Here is a 13,444-nt window from a genome sequence, read left to right as displayed (position 1 = left end):
GAAACAGTATCGTTGACTTACATTGCAGTGGGGAGACTGGTGATAGGCGAGAAGACAAATGCCCCTGTAACGTGATTTCAGACAGTGATAGCCCCTTGCTGCTTTTATGATGTTGGCAGGTGGTTTTCTTATGCCTTTTCCAACTTGAATCTCTGTCCTTGAAGCACAGGTGATTTCCACAGGCATGAGATATTGCACGGTCTCTTGGTTCATCTTCTTGTTAAAATCCTCCTTGACAACCGTGTTCACGCCATTACACTCTGTCAGTTTAGACTCACAGGACTTTTGAGTTTGAGGCTGAACTTCAGAAAGCTTGGCGACTTGCACAAGGTCACACAGCCGATCAGTGAGGAACCGACATAGGAACCCCAGGCTGTGACTCCAGGTCTCGTTAGAGATCGGTGTCTCATGTTGCAGAGCACCCAGTAGGTAGTTTTCTTCCTTTCAAACAACTGATGGACAGTGCCGTGCAGCCTGAAGCACGAGAAGCTTGGGGATAGCTTCAGGGCCCCGGAATCCAAGGCACAGGCCCCAAGAGGCGATGAAGGTCCCCACTGCACTCGTGTGCTCCGTGTTCAGGCTCCGTGATCCCCCACACATCAGCTGCAATTTACCAAGCAGAGGAGACATGAAGGTGAACGGCCCGAGGGGGCCTACATTTTTCAAAGGGAAAAAAAAGGCTTAATTATATCTTTAAGAGGCACAGACACGCCGAGGAATACCAGCAGTGTCTGAGACCCGAAGCAGAAATGCCAAGGACGAGGATTTGGAAGATTAACAGTTGAACTCAGCACCATGCCCTTTTTTTTGCCCCCTGGGGCTCTAGAAAGCTGGGGAGGTAAACACTCAACGGGTAAATGGACGAGGCAGACATGATGGAAATGCCCCCGCCCTTCCTCCTGCACTTTGCTGCAAGAATGGTCATTCCAAATAAAACTGCCCTCACTCAGAGGCTTTAGTGCCTCCCCCCTCCCCCCAACCCCCCATCCTTTAGGACAAAGTTTCAGCTTCCCCCTAGATTGTGGGGGCCTCAAGGACTGATGCTGCTGCTTTCTTGTCTCCTTCCTTCCCTGTCTCTCTTCTTTCTTCCTCTGCCTTCATCCCTCTCAATAATCTTGACGGAGCTCCTGCTACATCTTGCCCCAGGCCCCAGGCTGGGGACAAGGGGGCAAAAAGGAGCGTAATGCAGACCTGCCCCTAAAGCAGGAGCCGACTGTGAAGGTTCCCAGCAGTGGGCAGATGCCACTGGTGTTCCAGCCAAGGGAGACCAGGTACCAGCTGACCCAACGTAAGGCTGGGGAGGCTTCACGAAAGAGGATATAAGCAGTCCAGCCAGTCCCCAGTCCCTGGCACGTGGCAGACACCAACTTCATGTCTGTGGAATCAAGTGCAGGGGTGGAATTGGACCCCTGGTGGAGGCTTTCCAATGTTTGTGATGCCACAGATGGGCAGCAATGTTCCCCTTCCTTCCTCCCTCTCGTTTCCTGCACCAGGAAGGTTGGTGGCGGTTGTAAAAGAACGCTGGCCTAGAATTGGTGGTGGGGAGGGAGCCAGGAGGCTGCAGACCCAAATTCCTGGTTCTGTGAGATGTGAGGTCCCTGGACCAGTCCTTTTCACCTCTTCAAACTCACCTGCCCATCTCTCTGCAGAATTAACACTGTTCCCAGAACTGGCCTGAACCATCATACTTTTGGGGTTTGCAGATGTCCTTCCTGCTTCCTAGGCTCCTACTTAGTCTTCAAAATCCAATTTAAAAGTCAATTCCTTTGTAGAATCTTCCTTAAACTTCCCCTCTGCTGGATGGATGGGTGGGTGGATGGATGGATGGATGGATGGATGATGGATAAGAAAGCTGTGAAAAAAGAAGTGGTATCAGGAGAAAGCCTGGGTTCAGTCAAGGTGAGGACGAGGAGGGGGAACTGAAGCTCGAACTAACCTGGGAATGGAGGGAACGTGTCCATCCAACCAGAGCTCCAGGAGTGTGGTGAGCCTGGAGAAGTAGTGGTCGGGTCCACTGAATGGGCGTGGCCTGGGAAAGGGACCCCTGGGCTGACCGGGGTTATGGATGGATGTGAGATTCAGCATGAACTTCAGGTTAAAGGGGAGGGATGGAGACACTGGTTGTGGGGGGCGGGAAGGGAGGCACACCCCTGAGCTCCTGCTACATGCACTCATGCGATTTCTTGCTTACCCCTGCAGCATGCCTATTGGTCTGCCTTAGTCATTTTTCTTGTTAAATGCAAAGATGCTGAGAAAACCAGGCCGTGGATATGACCTGCAGCAGAAATTCCGCCTCCCATCGCCTGTCTCCTCCGCCCCTTCCCAGTGCCCTCTTCACTAACACAGCCCTTTGCTTCCTTGCGAGTGCCTTTTGTCTCATCATTTAGCTGTTTGCAGTCTGAACAATTCGTCAGCAGTGTGGGTTCTGGTCTTTGGCTGTCATAGAAACAAGGCTTGTGAAGTGCCCTTCAATACAATATAGGACATATTTAGATACAAACATTTTCCACACATTCAGAGCTTTCCTTTCTCGTAAAATTTGAAAAACAACCCCGTAGAAATAGTTAACTCTTGCTCTATTTTCCAGGCGTGCAGGAATTCAGCCGTACTGTAACTGAAAAGCAGGTCACATTTAAACAGTGGAATGCTTCTTAATATCCAGTGGTCATTTCTGAGGGAGGGGAAGAAGGATGTCGGGTGTTGGTTTCTGATTTTGAAGGTGGCTATTTTGAAGCCCTGTTTCATAGAAGAGGAAATTGAGACTCCGAAAGGTTAAATAACTCGTCTGGGGTCGTACCACTACTGTTTCCTGTCCCCCAGTCAGGCTCGCTGCCTTAGCATTGTCTCTGTCCTCTCTGTCCCCAGACTGAGCCCAATGGGGACAGCCCATCATTTTCTCCCCGTACTTACGTAGCCCAGGGCCTGGCACACACATATGCCCAGAAACTTCTGTGCGTTTGAACTGTTGATGCCATTAAAGCTCCCACAGGCAGCAAAGAGTGTTTATTTAAATGTGTGTGTGTGTAATATAATTATTTACATTTTGTAATATTTATTTATATATATAAATTTATAATATAGCTCATGTAGTAATAATATATATTACACATTTTATATAAAATTAATATACATTTATATAAAATATATAGATACACATAAAATTTTATACAAATTTAAAATACATTATATAATCTAGTGTATCACTATTATGTAATTATTATATATAAATTAGATTTGACTATATTTAAATAAAGATTTATATTATATAGTTAGAATACATATTCTGTATTTATAATTATATTATATATTTCTACATTCTATATTAATTATATGACATATTAAATATAATAATAATATATAGAAATAAATATATATCCGATTGTGGCTTGCGGAAGTGTTTCCCCACCCCCATTGTTCTGTTGTTCTAACATAGGCCTCAGGCTCCCCCAGCCTCCCCCTCTTTCCTTCAAGCCTTCTGAGCCCCTCGGAGCACTGGAAGCTCAGTAATAACCTTTTCTGCCCCTGGGATGGGTGAAGTCAGCAGGTAACCCAGGCCACTGAGGCTGGGGGGGCGCCGCTGTCTGCCTCAGACCTGGAGAGAGAAGGTGATGTTGACGGGGGCACAGAACGGGCAGGAGAGCATGGGGGCATGCACCCCACATGGGGCAGGGGGAGCCCACACCAACCCCGGCCCACACTGTGCCCAGGGAGGGGCAGGCAGGAGTGGCCCGGTCATCAGGGGGCTCTGGCTAACCCAGGGTGGTGACAAGCCCACGTCTCTAGCCGGGAGCTGAAGATGTTCGTGGGCGTTCAAATAGGACAAAGCTGCAATGTCATCGCCGAGCAGAGGCAGAGAAAGGGTGCTGACAGCCCGCAGAAGCCTGTGCTTATCTCTCCATCAGAGCTAAAGCCCTTGTTTGCTTAGAATAGCCTGGAATTCCAGCCCGGCTGCTGGGCATTTCACTTTTGAAACCTAAGACCAAGGAGTGAAAGGGGGGACGGCGCGCCCAAATTCCCCTTCTGAGCATGAACTTGGTGCTTTTGACGGGGAAGGAGCCACTGGTACACAAGGCCTTTGCGACCCCTCAGTCTCCTCGATCCCTTGCTGCATGTCAGGCGGGCACCCACGGCCTGACAATGCCACCCTGCACATTTCCTAAGTCTGCGGCAGGGCTGCTTGTGGAAACCAGCTCAGAAGCAGCCCTTTGACCAGGAAACAGTGGCTGGCTGTTTCTTAACAGTGGTGGGGGCTGCAGGCTCCATTGCTCTTCGCGAGCCCCTGGCAGTGGTGTGCAGGAACCCGATTATGTTCTCTTCCCACCCCGCCTTCAGTGACTTCTCGTTGGGAGCTTGAAACCAGCCACAGAAATTGTCATATGGTCCAACCAGAGCGCCGGCTGTTGAGCAGTTCCAGCATACCCGGCGCCCTGGGACTTTGGGCAAGTCCTACTGTCAGAGCAGGAGGGACCTTGGAGTGGTTCCTTCATAAATGTCAGCAGCTGGTGGTGGCACCTGCTCTGCACCAAGCACTGGGGATCAGCCTGCAGGCTTCCCCTGCACGGAGGGCCACCTCCTCCAGGAAGCATCTCCTGATGTCCCCAGCCTTCCTCACCTCCATTCTGGCCTCTGCTGGACAATGTGCCACCTTCTATCAGAGCACGGCCCTTATCTAGATCCTCCATCGGCTTTGAAAGCAGGATTCTGGTAGTTTTCTCTGCATCGCTGAGAACAGCTCACATGCTTTTTGAGGAATGCGTAAGTGTATGTGGAGGTCTGGCGGGGAGGTCGCCCTGCACACCTGGACCTCACATCTTTGGCAGATGCTGTCCTGGGGTGTCTGGATCATGCAGGACAGAAGCACAGCATCACATGGCATCATTTGCTCACCGAGGAACCCAAGGCCCGCAAAGGGCGGTAGTCTCTCCATGTCTAGCCAGGATGACAACACTCACCTTAGCCCCGCCTGTCTCATCCCACAGTGCAGGAGAATTCTCTTCGTGAGCCTTTGGGTGCCCTGCAGAGGCAAGGCGGGGCCAGCAGGACCTGACCAGGCACAGGTTGGGCAGAGTTACGGAGTCCGCTCTTACCACCCAATCCTGCTCCCCTGCGAATCTGCAGAATGCCTGGGGTTGCGCCCTCTTCCACCCCGACCCAGCTGAGCTTTGTCTGCGACCTGCACTCAGCCCCAGCAGGAGAGGTGCCAGTCATGGCCTTCGCCTGGTCTCTACCCTGGACCAGGCAGAACTCCCTGCCACCCCAGCAGCTTCATAGCAGATTTCTGCTTCCCCAGAACTCACACTTGTCTTTCTTCTGTCACCTGTCCTCCTTCTGATTGTGCTGGCCTATCTCTGCTGCTCGGGCTGGATGCACTCCAAGGCCTTGTCCCTCAAGCCGCCTCTTACTCACCTATTACCACAAACACTGAACAATGAGTTGAGGTGTCACCCTCCACAGAGGTATGGAGAACGAGGGATCCAGGGGTATGTGCCATGGGGAATTGGAACTTTTGTGCTCAGATAAAAAGATTCTAGGACCCCACTGCAATCCTCAGTATGACGGGGAAGAGGCTCACACCTGCTTTGTTTCTACTCGAGGGACAGGTGTCTACTGGGCATCTACCTCATGCCAGGCCCTTTCCTAGGCTCTTAAGTCCTCTGTCAGGGAGATAGTGATAGAGGAAGAAACCTGGGCTGGGAGCAAGCAGGAGCTGGCATTGACCCCAGAGCCATCTGATTGCAAAACCTGCCACACAGATTCCCGCACAGTCCAAGCTGCGCACAATGGAAAGACTGTAACGAGCTCATTGTCACTCATCTCTGGAGGTAGAATGGAGCCCGGGATGACCACTTAGAGGGAGATGCTATGATGGGGATTCAAGCATCTGGCTCAGTGTGGGATCTGATGAGGTCTAAGGCCCCTTATAGCTCTGAAATTCCTCCAGGGAAATCCTTTCCCAGATCTCTATGTTATTACAGCCCTTGCTAACTTCCAGAACACATTCTGCTCTCTCCCCAGGGGTGGTGCGCCAAGTACGGCCCATCGTAGGCCCGTTTCATGCTGTCCTGAAGCTAGAGATGAACTATGTCGTCGGGGGTGTGGTGTCCCACCGAAATGTCGTCAATGTCCACATCTTCGTTTCCGAGTACTGGTTCTGAAGGTGGGGCCACGGAGCAGCCACGTCTGCACCTCCAGGCCAAGTCATTGCTGCCAACCACTGTACCCTGTCCCTGTTTGTACCACCCAGACATTTCTTGATTTTTATGTATTTGTTTGTAGTGTTAGGCAGGCATGTATTAAGCTGGGCCAGATGAATAAGTCCATCTGATGTATTTTGGTGTTTAAATGAGTCTAATTATTCAACTATTTGGTTGAAAACCTTGCCTAATTTTTAGTGCAACAGTTAAATTTTGCTCCCTGTATGCTGGGCATTGCTAAGGACCAAGGAAAGAAAGACATTTTTCAGGGGTTAGCTCGTGCAAATGCCAAGAGAAGACCAGTTTTTGTCCTGATTGTATGAATTTTGACATTTGGTACTTTTTTAGCCAATCAGATTTTGTATGCCCAAGTCTAAGAACACGGCCGCTGTAGACTAGTAGGTATGGTAAATTCTGCCCAGAGCAGCATGACACAATGCCTTGGGGAGCACTTGGAAGGTAAACTGCTGTCCGTTGAAACAGAAAAACCCCTTGGTAAAGACACAGCCTGTTGTTTGTGTGTGGCCGCATATGATCACCAGGAGAATGGCTGGGTTTTCTCTGCTCCCTGCATCGTCTTTTCTTATCGTAGGTGGGAAAATAAACAGTTTTGTGATTCTCCTGATGGCCTGTGCATGAAAGTCTTTCAAAAAGGGATTCCCTACTATCAAATGGCCTGGGAATGTTCCCCAAGGCCTTTGTCTCAAGGTTCTGGGGTGGGACCCGGTGTGTAAATTGGAAAAGCCTGCCACCCACACCATTTCTGGTACCATGCCCACCATCTGAGGAGCACGGCTCAAGTACACTCCATGCCCATGTCCAGCCCTGCTAGGCAAGTCACTGAACTCTAGCTTCTGATTGTGTCCCTCGTGGACATTCCGATCCACTCCAGAAATGGCTGGGGAGAAATAACAATTCTCTTCCATAGGAAGGAGAGACCAGTGTGGGCTGAGTCCCTGTGCACTTGGCATGTGGTGCTTCATTTATTCCTCCTGGCAGCCCAGCGAGGTAGGTGTGATCGTGCCCAATTTAGAGGTGAGCAAACTGGGCTCAGAGAGAGGAACTCACCTGCCCAAAGTCACACAACTTTTTAAAGATAAAGCCTTCAAATTCCGTTTATCAGACTCCAAACTCCGTTCCTCTCCGAAACCCTATGTCAAATGAGACACGGACAGATGGGATTTATGGGGTGTCCCAACACCACCCGCAGTGTGTGTGTGGCGGGCGGGGGGAACAAGAGCACCCTATGCCCCAGAGCCCACTTGGATCCGTAGAGATTCCGCACACAGACCCTTGTTCCCACACACGCCTCTCCTCCAAATCCTGTCCTGGGCTAATCCCGCCCTTTTAGGCATCCTGTTCACAGCTCAGCATAAGTCCAGCGCCACAGCTCATCTCAGCAGCCTGGACCGCGGCCCACATAGGACTTCAGCCTCTTTGGGATTTCAGTGTGGCTGGGGTTCTAATAATTCAAGCCAGCACTACTCCAACTCTGCGGAACGTGGTCTCTCGCCTCCGTTGGGAACGCCCAGCATTTCTGAGGTCACTCATTTGGGGCACTGGCCTGTCAAAGGCAGGCGTGGGCCAGCCAGGCACAGGCCTGCTGAGGCCAGGGCATGTTCAACTGGGGGGAAGGGGAAGAACTGGTGTGGGCTAGACAGTCCGGAGAACCAATTCCAGGGAGGAGGAGAGCACAGCAGACATCTGAGCAGCTCTCGATGCAGTGAACTGAGCTCTTGGCCAGGAAGAGATGGGATCCTGGGATCCGATCACAAAAATGGAAGCCTCAGGATGAGGGACAGGAAATGGGGAGACCACACGCGGATCCAGTTTCCTACCTGCAGCTTGGGGGACAAGTCTGCAGGAGCCAGACAGTTCTGGGCCCAGGCCGTTGGAGAGATTTCTGGGTGCCTCCTCCTTCCTGAGGCCTCTGTGGGGTGGGGGTGAGAAGACTGAAGTGCCGGCTCCTTCTGGGAAAGAGCCCTTTTACCATACTCTTAATAGGGGTTAGGTGGGAGCTGCCATTAGTGGGCAGAGCCAAGTCTCTTGCTGTGGATTGGCTCTATGATGAGCACATGACCCAAGCTGGCCAATCATCCCTTTCTGAGGGCGGGCACAGCGGCATGGGAGCTGACAGACCGAAGGCGATGAAGGCAGGGATTTGGCGGGTGGAGAAGCAAAGAGGGGACTAGAGGGAACCCAGTCCTGATTCAGAGACACAGAAGCCGGGTCCGAACCTCACCTTGGCAGGACCTAGCAGCATCATTCACTGCCGTATGCGGGGCCTCAGGTTCTGCAACTGCCAAATGGAGCAGGTAATTCCTGCGCAGCTAGCTGCCCTGGCCCTAGGTGGCAGTGAGCAGTGCTGGAGATGAGTGCAGAAGAGCTTTGCAACTGGAAAGTGCCGTTTGCTGGGTGAGATCTTACAATCGTTCGTCCTTAAAAGTAAGGATGATGATGATGATGATAACGGTTGCCACTGGCAATCGAGACACACAAAAGCTCTGCAGAAGCCAGGTATCTTTTAAAGTATGCATTTCCTTTTCTTAATTATCCGTGAGAGATTCGGCAGACAGTTATGTAAATTACACGCAAGTGTAACTCTTCATATTTCATTTCATGCTCCGGGTTGGGCAGCTGATGGACAGATATGTACTCCATTATTCTTGCAAAATAATTACTGTAGGGGCCCAGCATTCACTGCATTTAGGGACTAACTAACGCTGCTAGCAGTACCTTTGCCACAACCCACACCCCCACAGTGATCCCTTCTTAATTTAGGCCCTAAAACAAAGTAATTGGGAGCAATCGCTGAAGGGGAAGCAGTTTACAAGCAGGGTGAAAGGGCAAACAGAGACACCAGGTTGAATCATTTTCGCTGATCTGGTTGTAGAAGAAAGTTGGAGGGAAGGTTCCAGAAAGTCTCATTCTGTAATATTCTACTAAAAAGCTGTGTCCGCTTTGAATAAAGGGAACCTACTCTAATGTTGAAAGGAGTGTGGCGGAATGTGGTAGTAATGTCTGAGTCGCCTGGCGCCCTAGAGAGACCGGAATTAAGGGTGGCAGGACCCACCCTGCCAACTAGAACTCAAGTCAAGGAGGTAAGCCAGCTTTTCTAAGTCCTATCAAGGTTCTCAAGTTGGTTCAGGTGAAAAAACACCTGGAAATCATGTTGAATTTTTTCTTTGCTAGTATTTTATTATGAAAAATTTCTAACATACAGCAAAGTTGAAAGAATTTTACAATGAATGCCAGGGTACCCACACCTAGATTCTTCCGCTAACATTTTACAAGATCAGTTTTCATTTGAGAAACAATGATTTGATGAGATATTAAATTGAACTTTAAAACACTGAGTTTTGTGAGCTGTGAGGCCTTGGGCCTATTAATGTCTCAGAGCCTTGTTTTTCTCTACTACAATATGAAAATAGTTGCATGTACTTCATAGGGGTGGTTGTAAGGATGAAATGGGATGATTACATAAACACTCAGCACAAGAACATAGTAGGTCCTCAATATGCAGTACCATCATTACAAATACAGTCGTAGAGGATATTCTTTATTCAGTTCGATGCCATGTTTTATTAGAGTCCAGTGTGAACGAGCAGTAGAGGCAGCAAAACTCCAGAAGAGTTTATAAAAGACGAATCTTAGGTGGTTTTGTGTGATGTGACTTCAGGCCTTGCTCATTGGGTCAGGGACACCGGCTGCGAGAGTGGGTGTCTGCTTGTCCTGGACCACTTGCCCTGGAAGTGGCCACTTTCTGGACTACAGCTGACTGTCACCCTGGGCCAATTCAGATCCACATTCAGGACAGTTTACATAGTGTGTCGCTTTCCCTGGCTCTGGTCTACCCCCCTGGATGACGTCTGGGTGCCAGCAACAATTCCTCAGTTCCAGTCACGTTTTCCAGAATCACTCATGACAGAGATGGGCTTTAAGGGGCTGTTCGCTTTCATCCTACAAGTGGAATGAGATGAAAATTGACTCTCAAATGACTTTTGAAGTCCTAAGGGAGAAATAGAGCTATTGCAGAAGCTTTCTAATATGGCCTGGGCAAGTGTGTGACAGTCACCATGACTCCTGATAATCACATTACACTTTGTTGAAGACCTACTATGCACCCCTTTGCAACCCCACCAACAGTGCACGAGGGTTCCCTTTTTTCCACATCCTCGCCAACTCTTGTTGTTTGTTGATTTATTGATGATGGCCATCTTGACAGGTGTGAGGTGATAGCTCATTGTGGTTTTAATTTGCATTTCTCTGATGATTAGTGACATTGAACATCTTTTCATGTCTATTGGCCATCTGTGTGTCCTCTTCAGAGAAATGTCTATTCGGGTGCTCTGCCTATTTTTTAATTGGATTGTGTTGTTGTTGTTTTTTTTGGTATTGATTTGTATGAGTTCTTTATAAATTTTGGATATTAACTCCTTATCAGATGTATCGTTGGCGAATAGCTTTTCCCATTCAGTAAGCTGTCTTTTTGTTTTGTTGATGGTTTCCTTTGCTGTGCAAAAACTTTTTAGTTTGATGTAGTCCTATTTGTTTATTTTTTCTTTTGTTTCCCTTGCCCAAGGAGATAGATCAGAAAAAATATCACTAAGAGCGATGTCAGAGAGTTTACTGCGTATGTTTTCTTCTAGGAGTTTTATGGTTTTAGGTCTTACATTTAAGCCTTTAATCCATTTTGAGTTTATTCTTGTATATGGCATAAGAACGTGGTCCAGTTTCATTTTTTTGCACATATCTGTCCAGTGTTCCCAACACCATTTCTTTTAAAAGTTTCCCTATGATTCTTTAAATATAAGTTCCCTTTGTTTATTTAAATCATTTTACACAACTTTTTTTTGAACTTTTATTTGTTTTAAGTGTGGTTTTCCAGGACCCATCAGCTCCAAGTCAAGTAGTTATTTCAATCTAGTTGTGGAGGGCACAGCTCACAGTGGCCCATGCAGGGATCGAACCGGCAACCCCGTTGCCAAGAGCATCGTGCTCTAACCAATTGAGCCAACCGGCTGCCCTCCAACACCATTTTTTGAATAGACTGTCTTTACCCCAGTGTAAATGCTTGCTTCCTTTGTCACAGATTAAATGACCATATAGTCGTGGGTTTATTTCTGGACTCTCTCTTCTGTTCTATTGATCTATGTGTCTGTTTTTACACCAGTACCATGCTGTTTTGATTACTGTAGGCTTGTACTATAGTTTAATATCAGGTAGCATAATATCTCCAATTTTGTTCTTTTTCTCAAGATTGCTGTGGCTACTTGGGGTCTTTTGTGATTCCATATAAAATTTAAGATATTTCTCCTAGTTCTGTGAAAAATGCCATTGGTATTTTGATGGGGATTGCATTGAATCTATAGATTGCTTTGGGGTGTGGTAATTTGTTATAGCAGCCCTACGAGACTGATACTGTATGTGTGGGGGGGTGTACGTGTATGTGTATGCATACATTTTTAAATTAGTGCTCACTAATGTATCTCTTGGTTTATGTATTTCTTGGAGAGCATAGAGAGAGGGTTGATCCTGTTATTTTCTCATGTTTCCCTACAAAAAGGCATAATTGAGTGTAGATGTACGTGCCTCACATGTCCCCTTGGTCTCAGTCTTGAGAGTAGCTGCATCTGGGTTGCCTGGTTCCCTGGGAATTGCTGCCAGGCGCAGGGCACAGAGCACAGGAAATAATGCAGCTCAACATGACTGCTTCAATCAAATCAGTATCCCTGGTGACAGGAAGTAGCATAGAAGATAAAGGGCAACTGCATACCATTTGGAGAATTCAGCTGTGATGCACGGTGTCCCCTGCAAGTTCAAGGTGTCACAAGTTAATTATTAAACATGATGAAGCCTTAGGAGGCTTTGGCACATGATGAGGAGTGATCTGTTTTTAACACAGCTGGTTTATAATATTTGTGGCAGCTCCTGCATGAATCAGTGTCACTTAACCAAGCAATGGTATCATAATTACGCATGAAATTATGTATGGGAAGGGGTCAATGGTACCAGTCAGACTAACTGATTACTTTGAATCATTCAGACCTCCCTGCAGATAAATGTCACTCTGGCTTGTCCCCTGTTGATTTTCTGCAGGCACTGAGAGTCCAGTGCTATGATTCTGTGAGCTCTCCTCTGGTTGGTGGGTTTGGTGCTGCGTGAAATAAACAGAGGTCTCTTGCTGGTTGGAACCAGTCGACAAGCCTTTCTAAATTCTCTCACTCTGATTGCCTTGGCCTCTGGATCCTGCTTCTTCCTGGTAATGTGCTCCTTCAGAGTAAAGCACACTTGCTCCCAACTCCTCCACCTCCTTTGCAAAACCCTGCACCATGTGGTCCCATTCCTTCCATCTACTTGTTAGTTCATTTATTCTTTCACTCCTTCTGTCATTCCCCTCAGGTCACGCCCCCTACACACACATACTGCTGAGTCATTTCCTCTGTGTCTCCTCCCCTCTCTATCCAGTCCTTCCCACGGCTGCCAGATTATCTTTCCCAAACCCAGACTGGACGGAGCCGTTCCTGGTCTCCATCCTTCGGGGGTCTCCACACCAACCTCCTAATGTGGTTTCATGACCTTTTATGTCTAGGCCCCAAACTTACTTCCCACCCCTCCTCCACCCACTCTACACAGGGTCCAGACACACAAAACTCATTAGCCTTGGATGTACAGGCCTCTGAGTCATATACGCAGATCCCTTGACTAGGAACGATACCCTTTCCGCCTTGTCTACCTGTGAACGTCTCCTGACCCTACCATACCCGGCATAAAATGCCAACTGCTCTAGGTATAGGTCCAAAAGAATTGAAATCAGGGACTCAAATGGATATTTGTACACCCGTGTTCATAGCTGCATTATTCCTAATAGCCAGAAGGTAGACACAACCCAAGTGTCCATTGACAGATGAATGGATAAGCAAATGTGGTCTATACATACAGTGGGATATGATTCATCCATAAAAAAGAATGATATTTTGATATGTGGACCTCATTAATGAAATAAACCAGACACGCAAGGACAAATATTATATGATTCTACTTATAATTGGTAACTAGAATGGGCAAATTTATAGAGACAGAAAGTAGAATAGAGGTTTCCAGGGGCTGTGGTGGGCAGGTTATAGGGAGTTAGTGTTTAATGGGCACCAGAGTTTTCACTGGGGAGGATGAAAAAGGTTTGGGTATAGATAGTGAACATGTGTAGTGTCACTGAATCGTACACTTAGGAGTGTTTAAAATGGTAAATA

General features: G+C 48.0%; 1 protein-coding gene across 1 annotated transcript in view; it reads left to right on the top strand.

Annotated features, from left to right (window-relative positions):
• The window catches only part of FBLN1 (fibulin 1), a 77,077-nt gene extending 70,258 nt beyond the window's left edge, over window positions 1-6,819 (top strand). The window contains exon 17 of the mRNA XM_019739265.3: window positions 6,016-6,819. Within this exon, the coding sequence (XP_019594824.1) occupies window positions 6,016-6,155 (140 nt within the window). The 3' untranslated portion in view covers window positions 6,156-6,819. The remainder of the gene's footprint in view (window positions 1-6,015) is intronic.
• Window positions 6,820-13,444: the final 6,625 nt, after the last annotated feature.

This window comes from Rhinolophus sinicus, chromosome 1 (assembly GCF_057876585.1).
Source record: "Rhinolophus sinicus isolate RSI-liver-muscle chromosome 1, RSI-T2T, whole genome shotgun sequence".
NCBI classification, from domain to species: Eukaryota; Metazoa; Chordata; class Mammalia; order Chiroptera; family Rhinolophidae; genus Rhinolophus; species Rhinolophus sinicus.
Note: the sequence above shows the minus strand (reverse complement) of the source record. Positions and strands in the feature narration are given on the sequence as shown.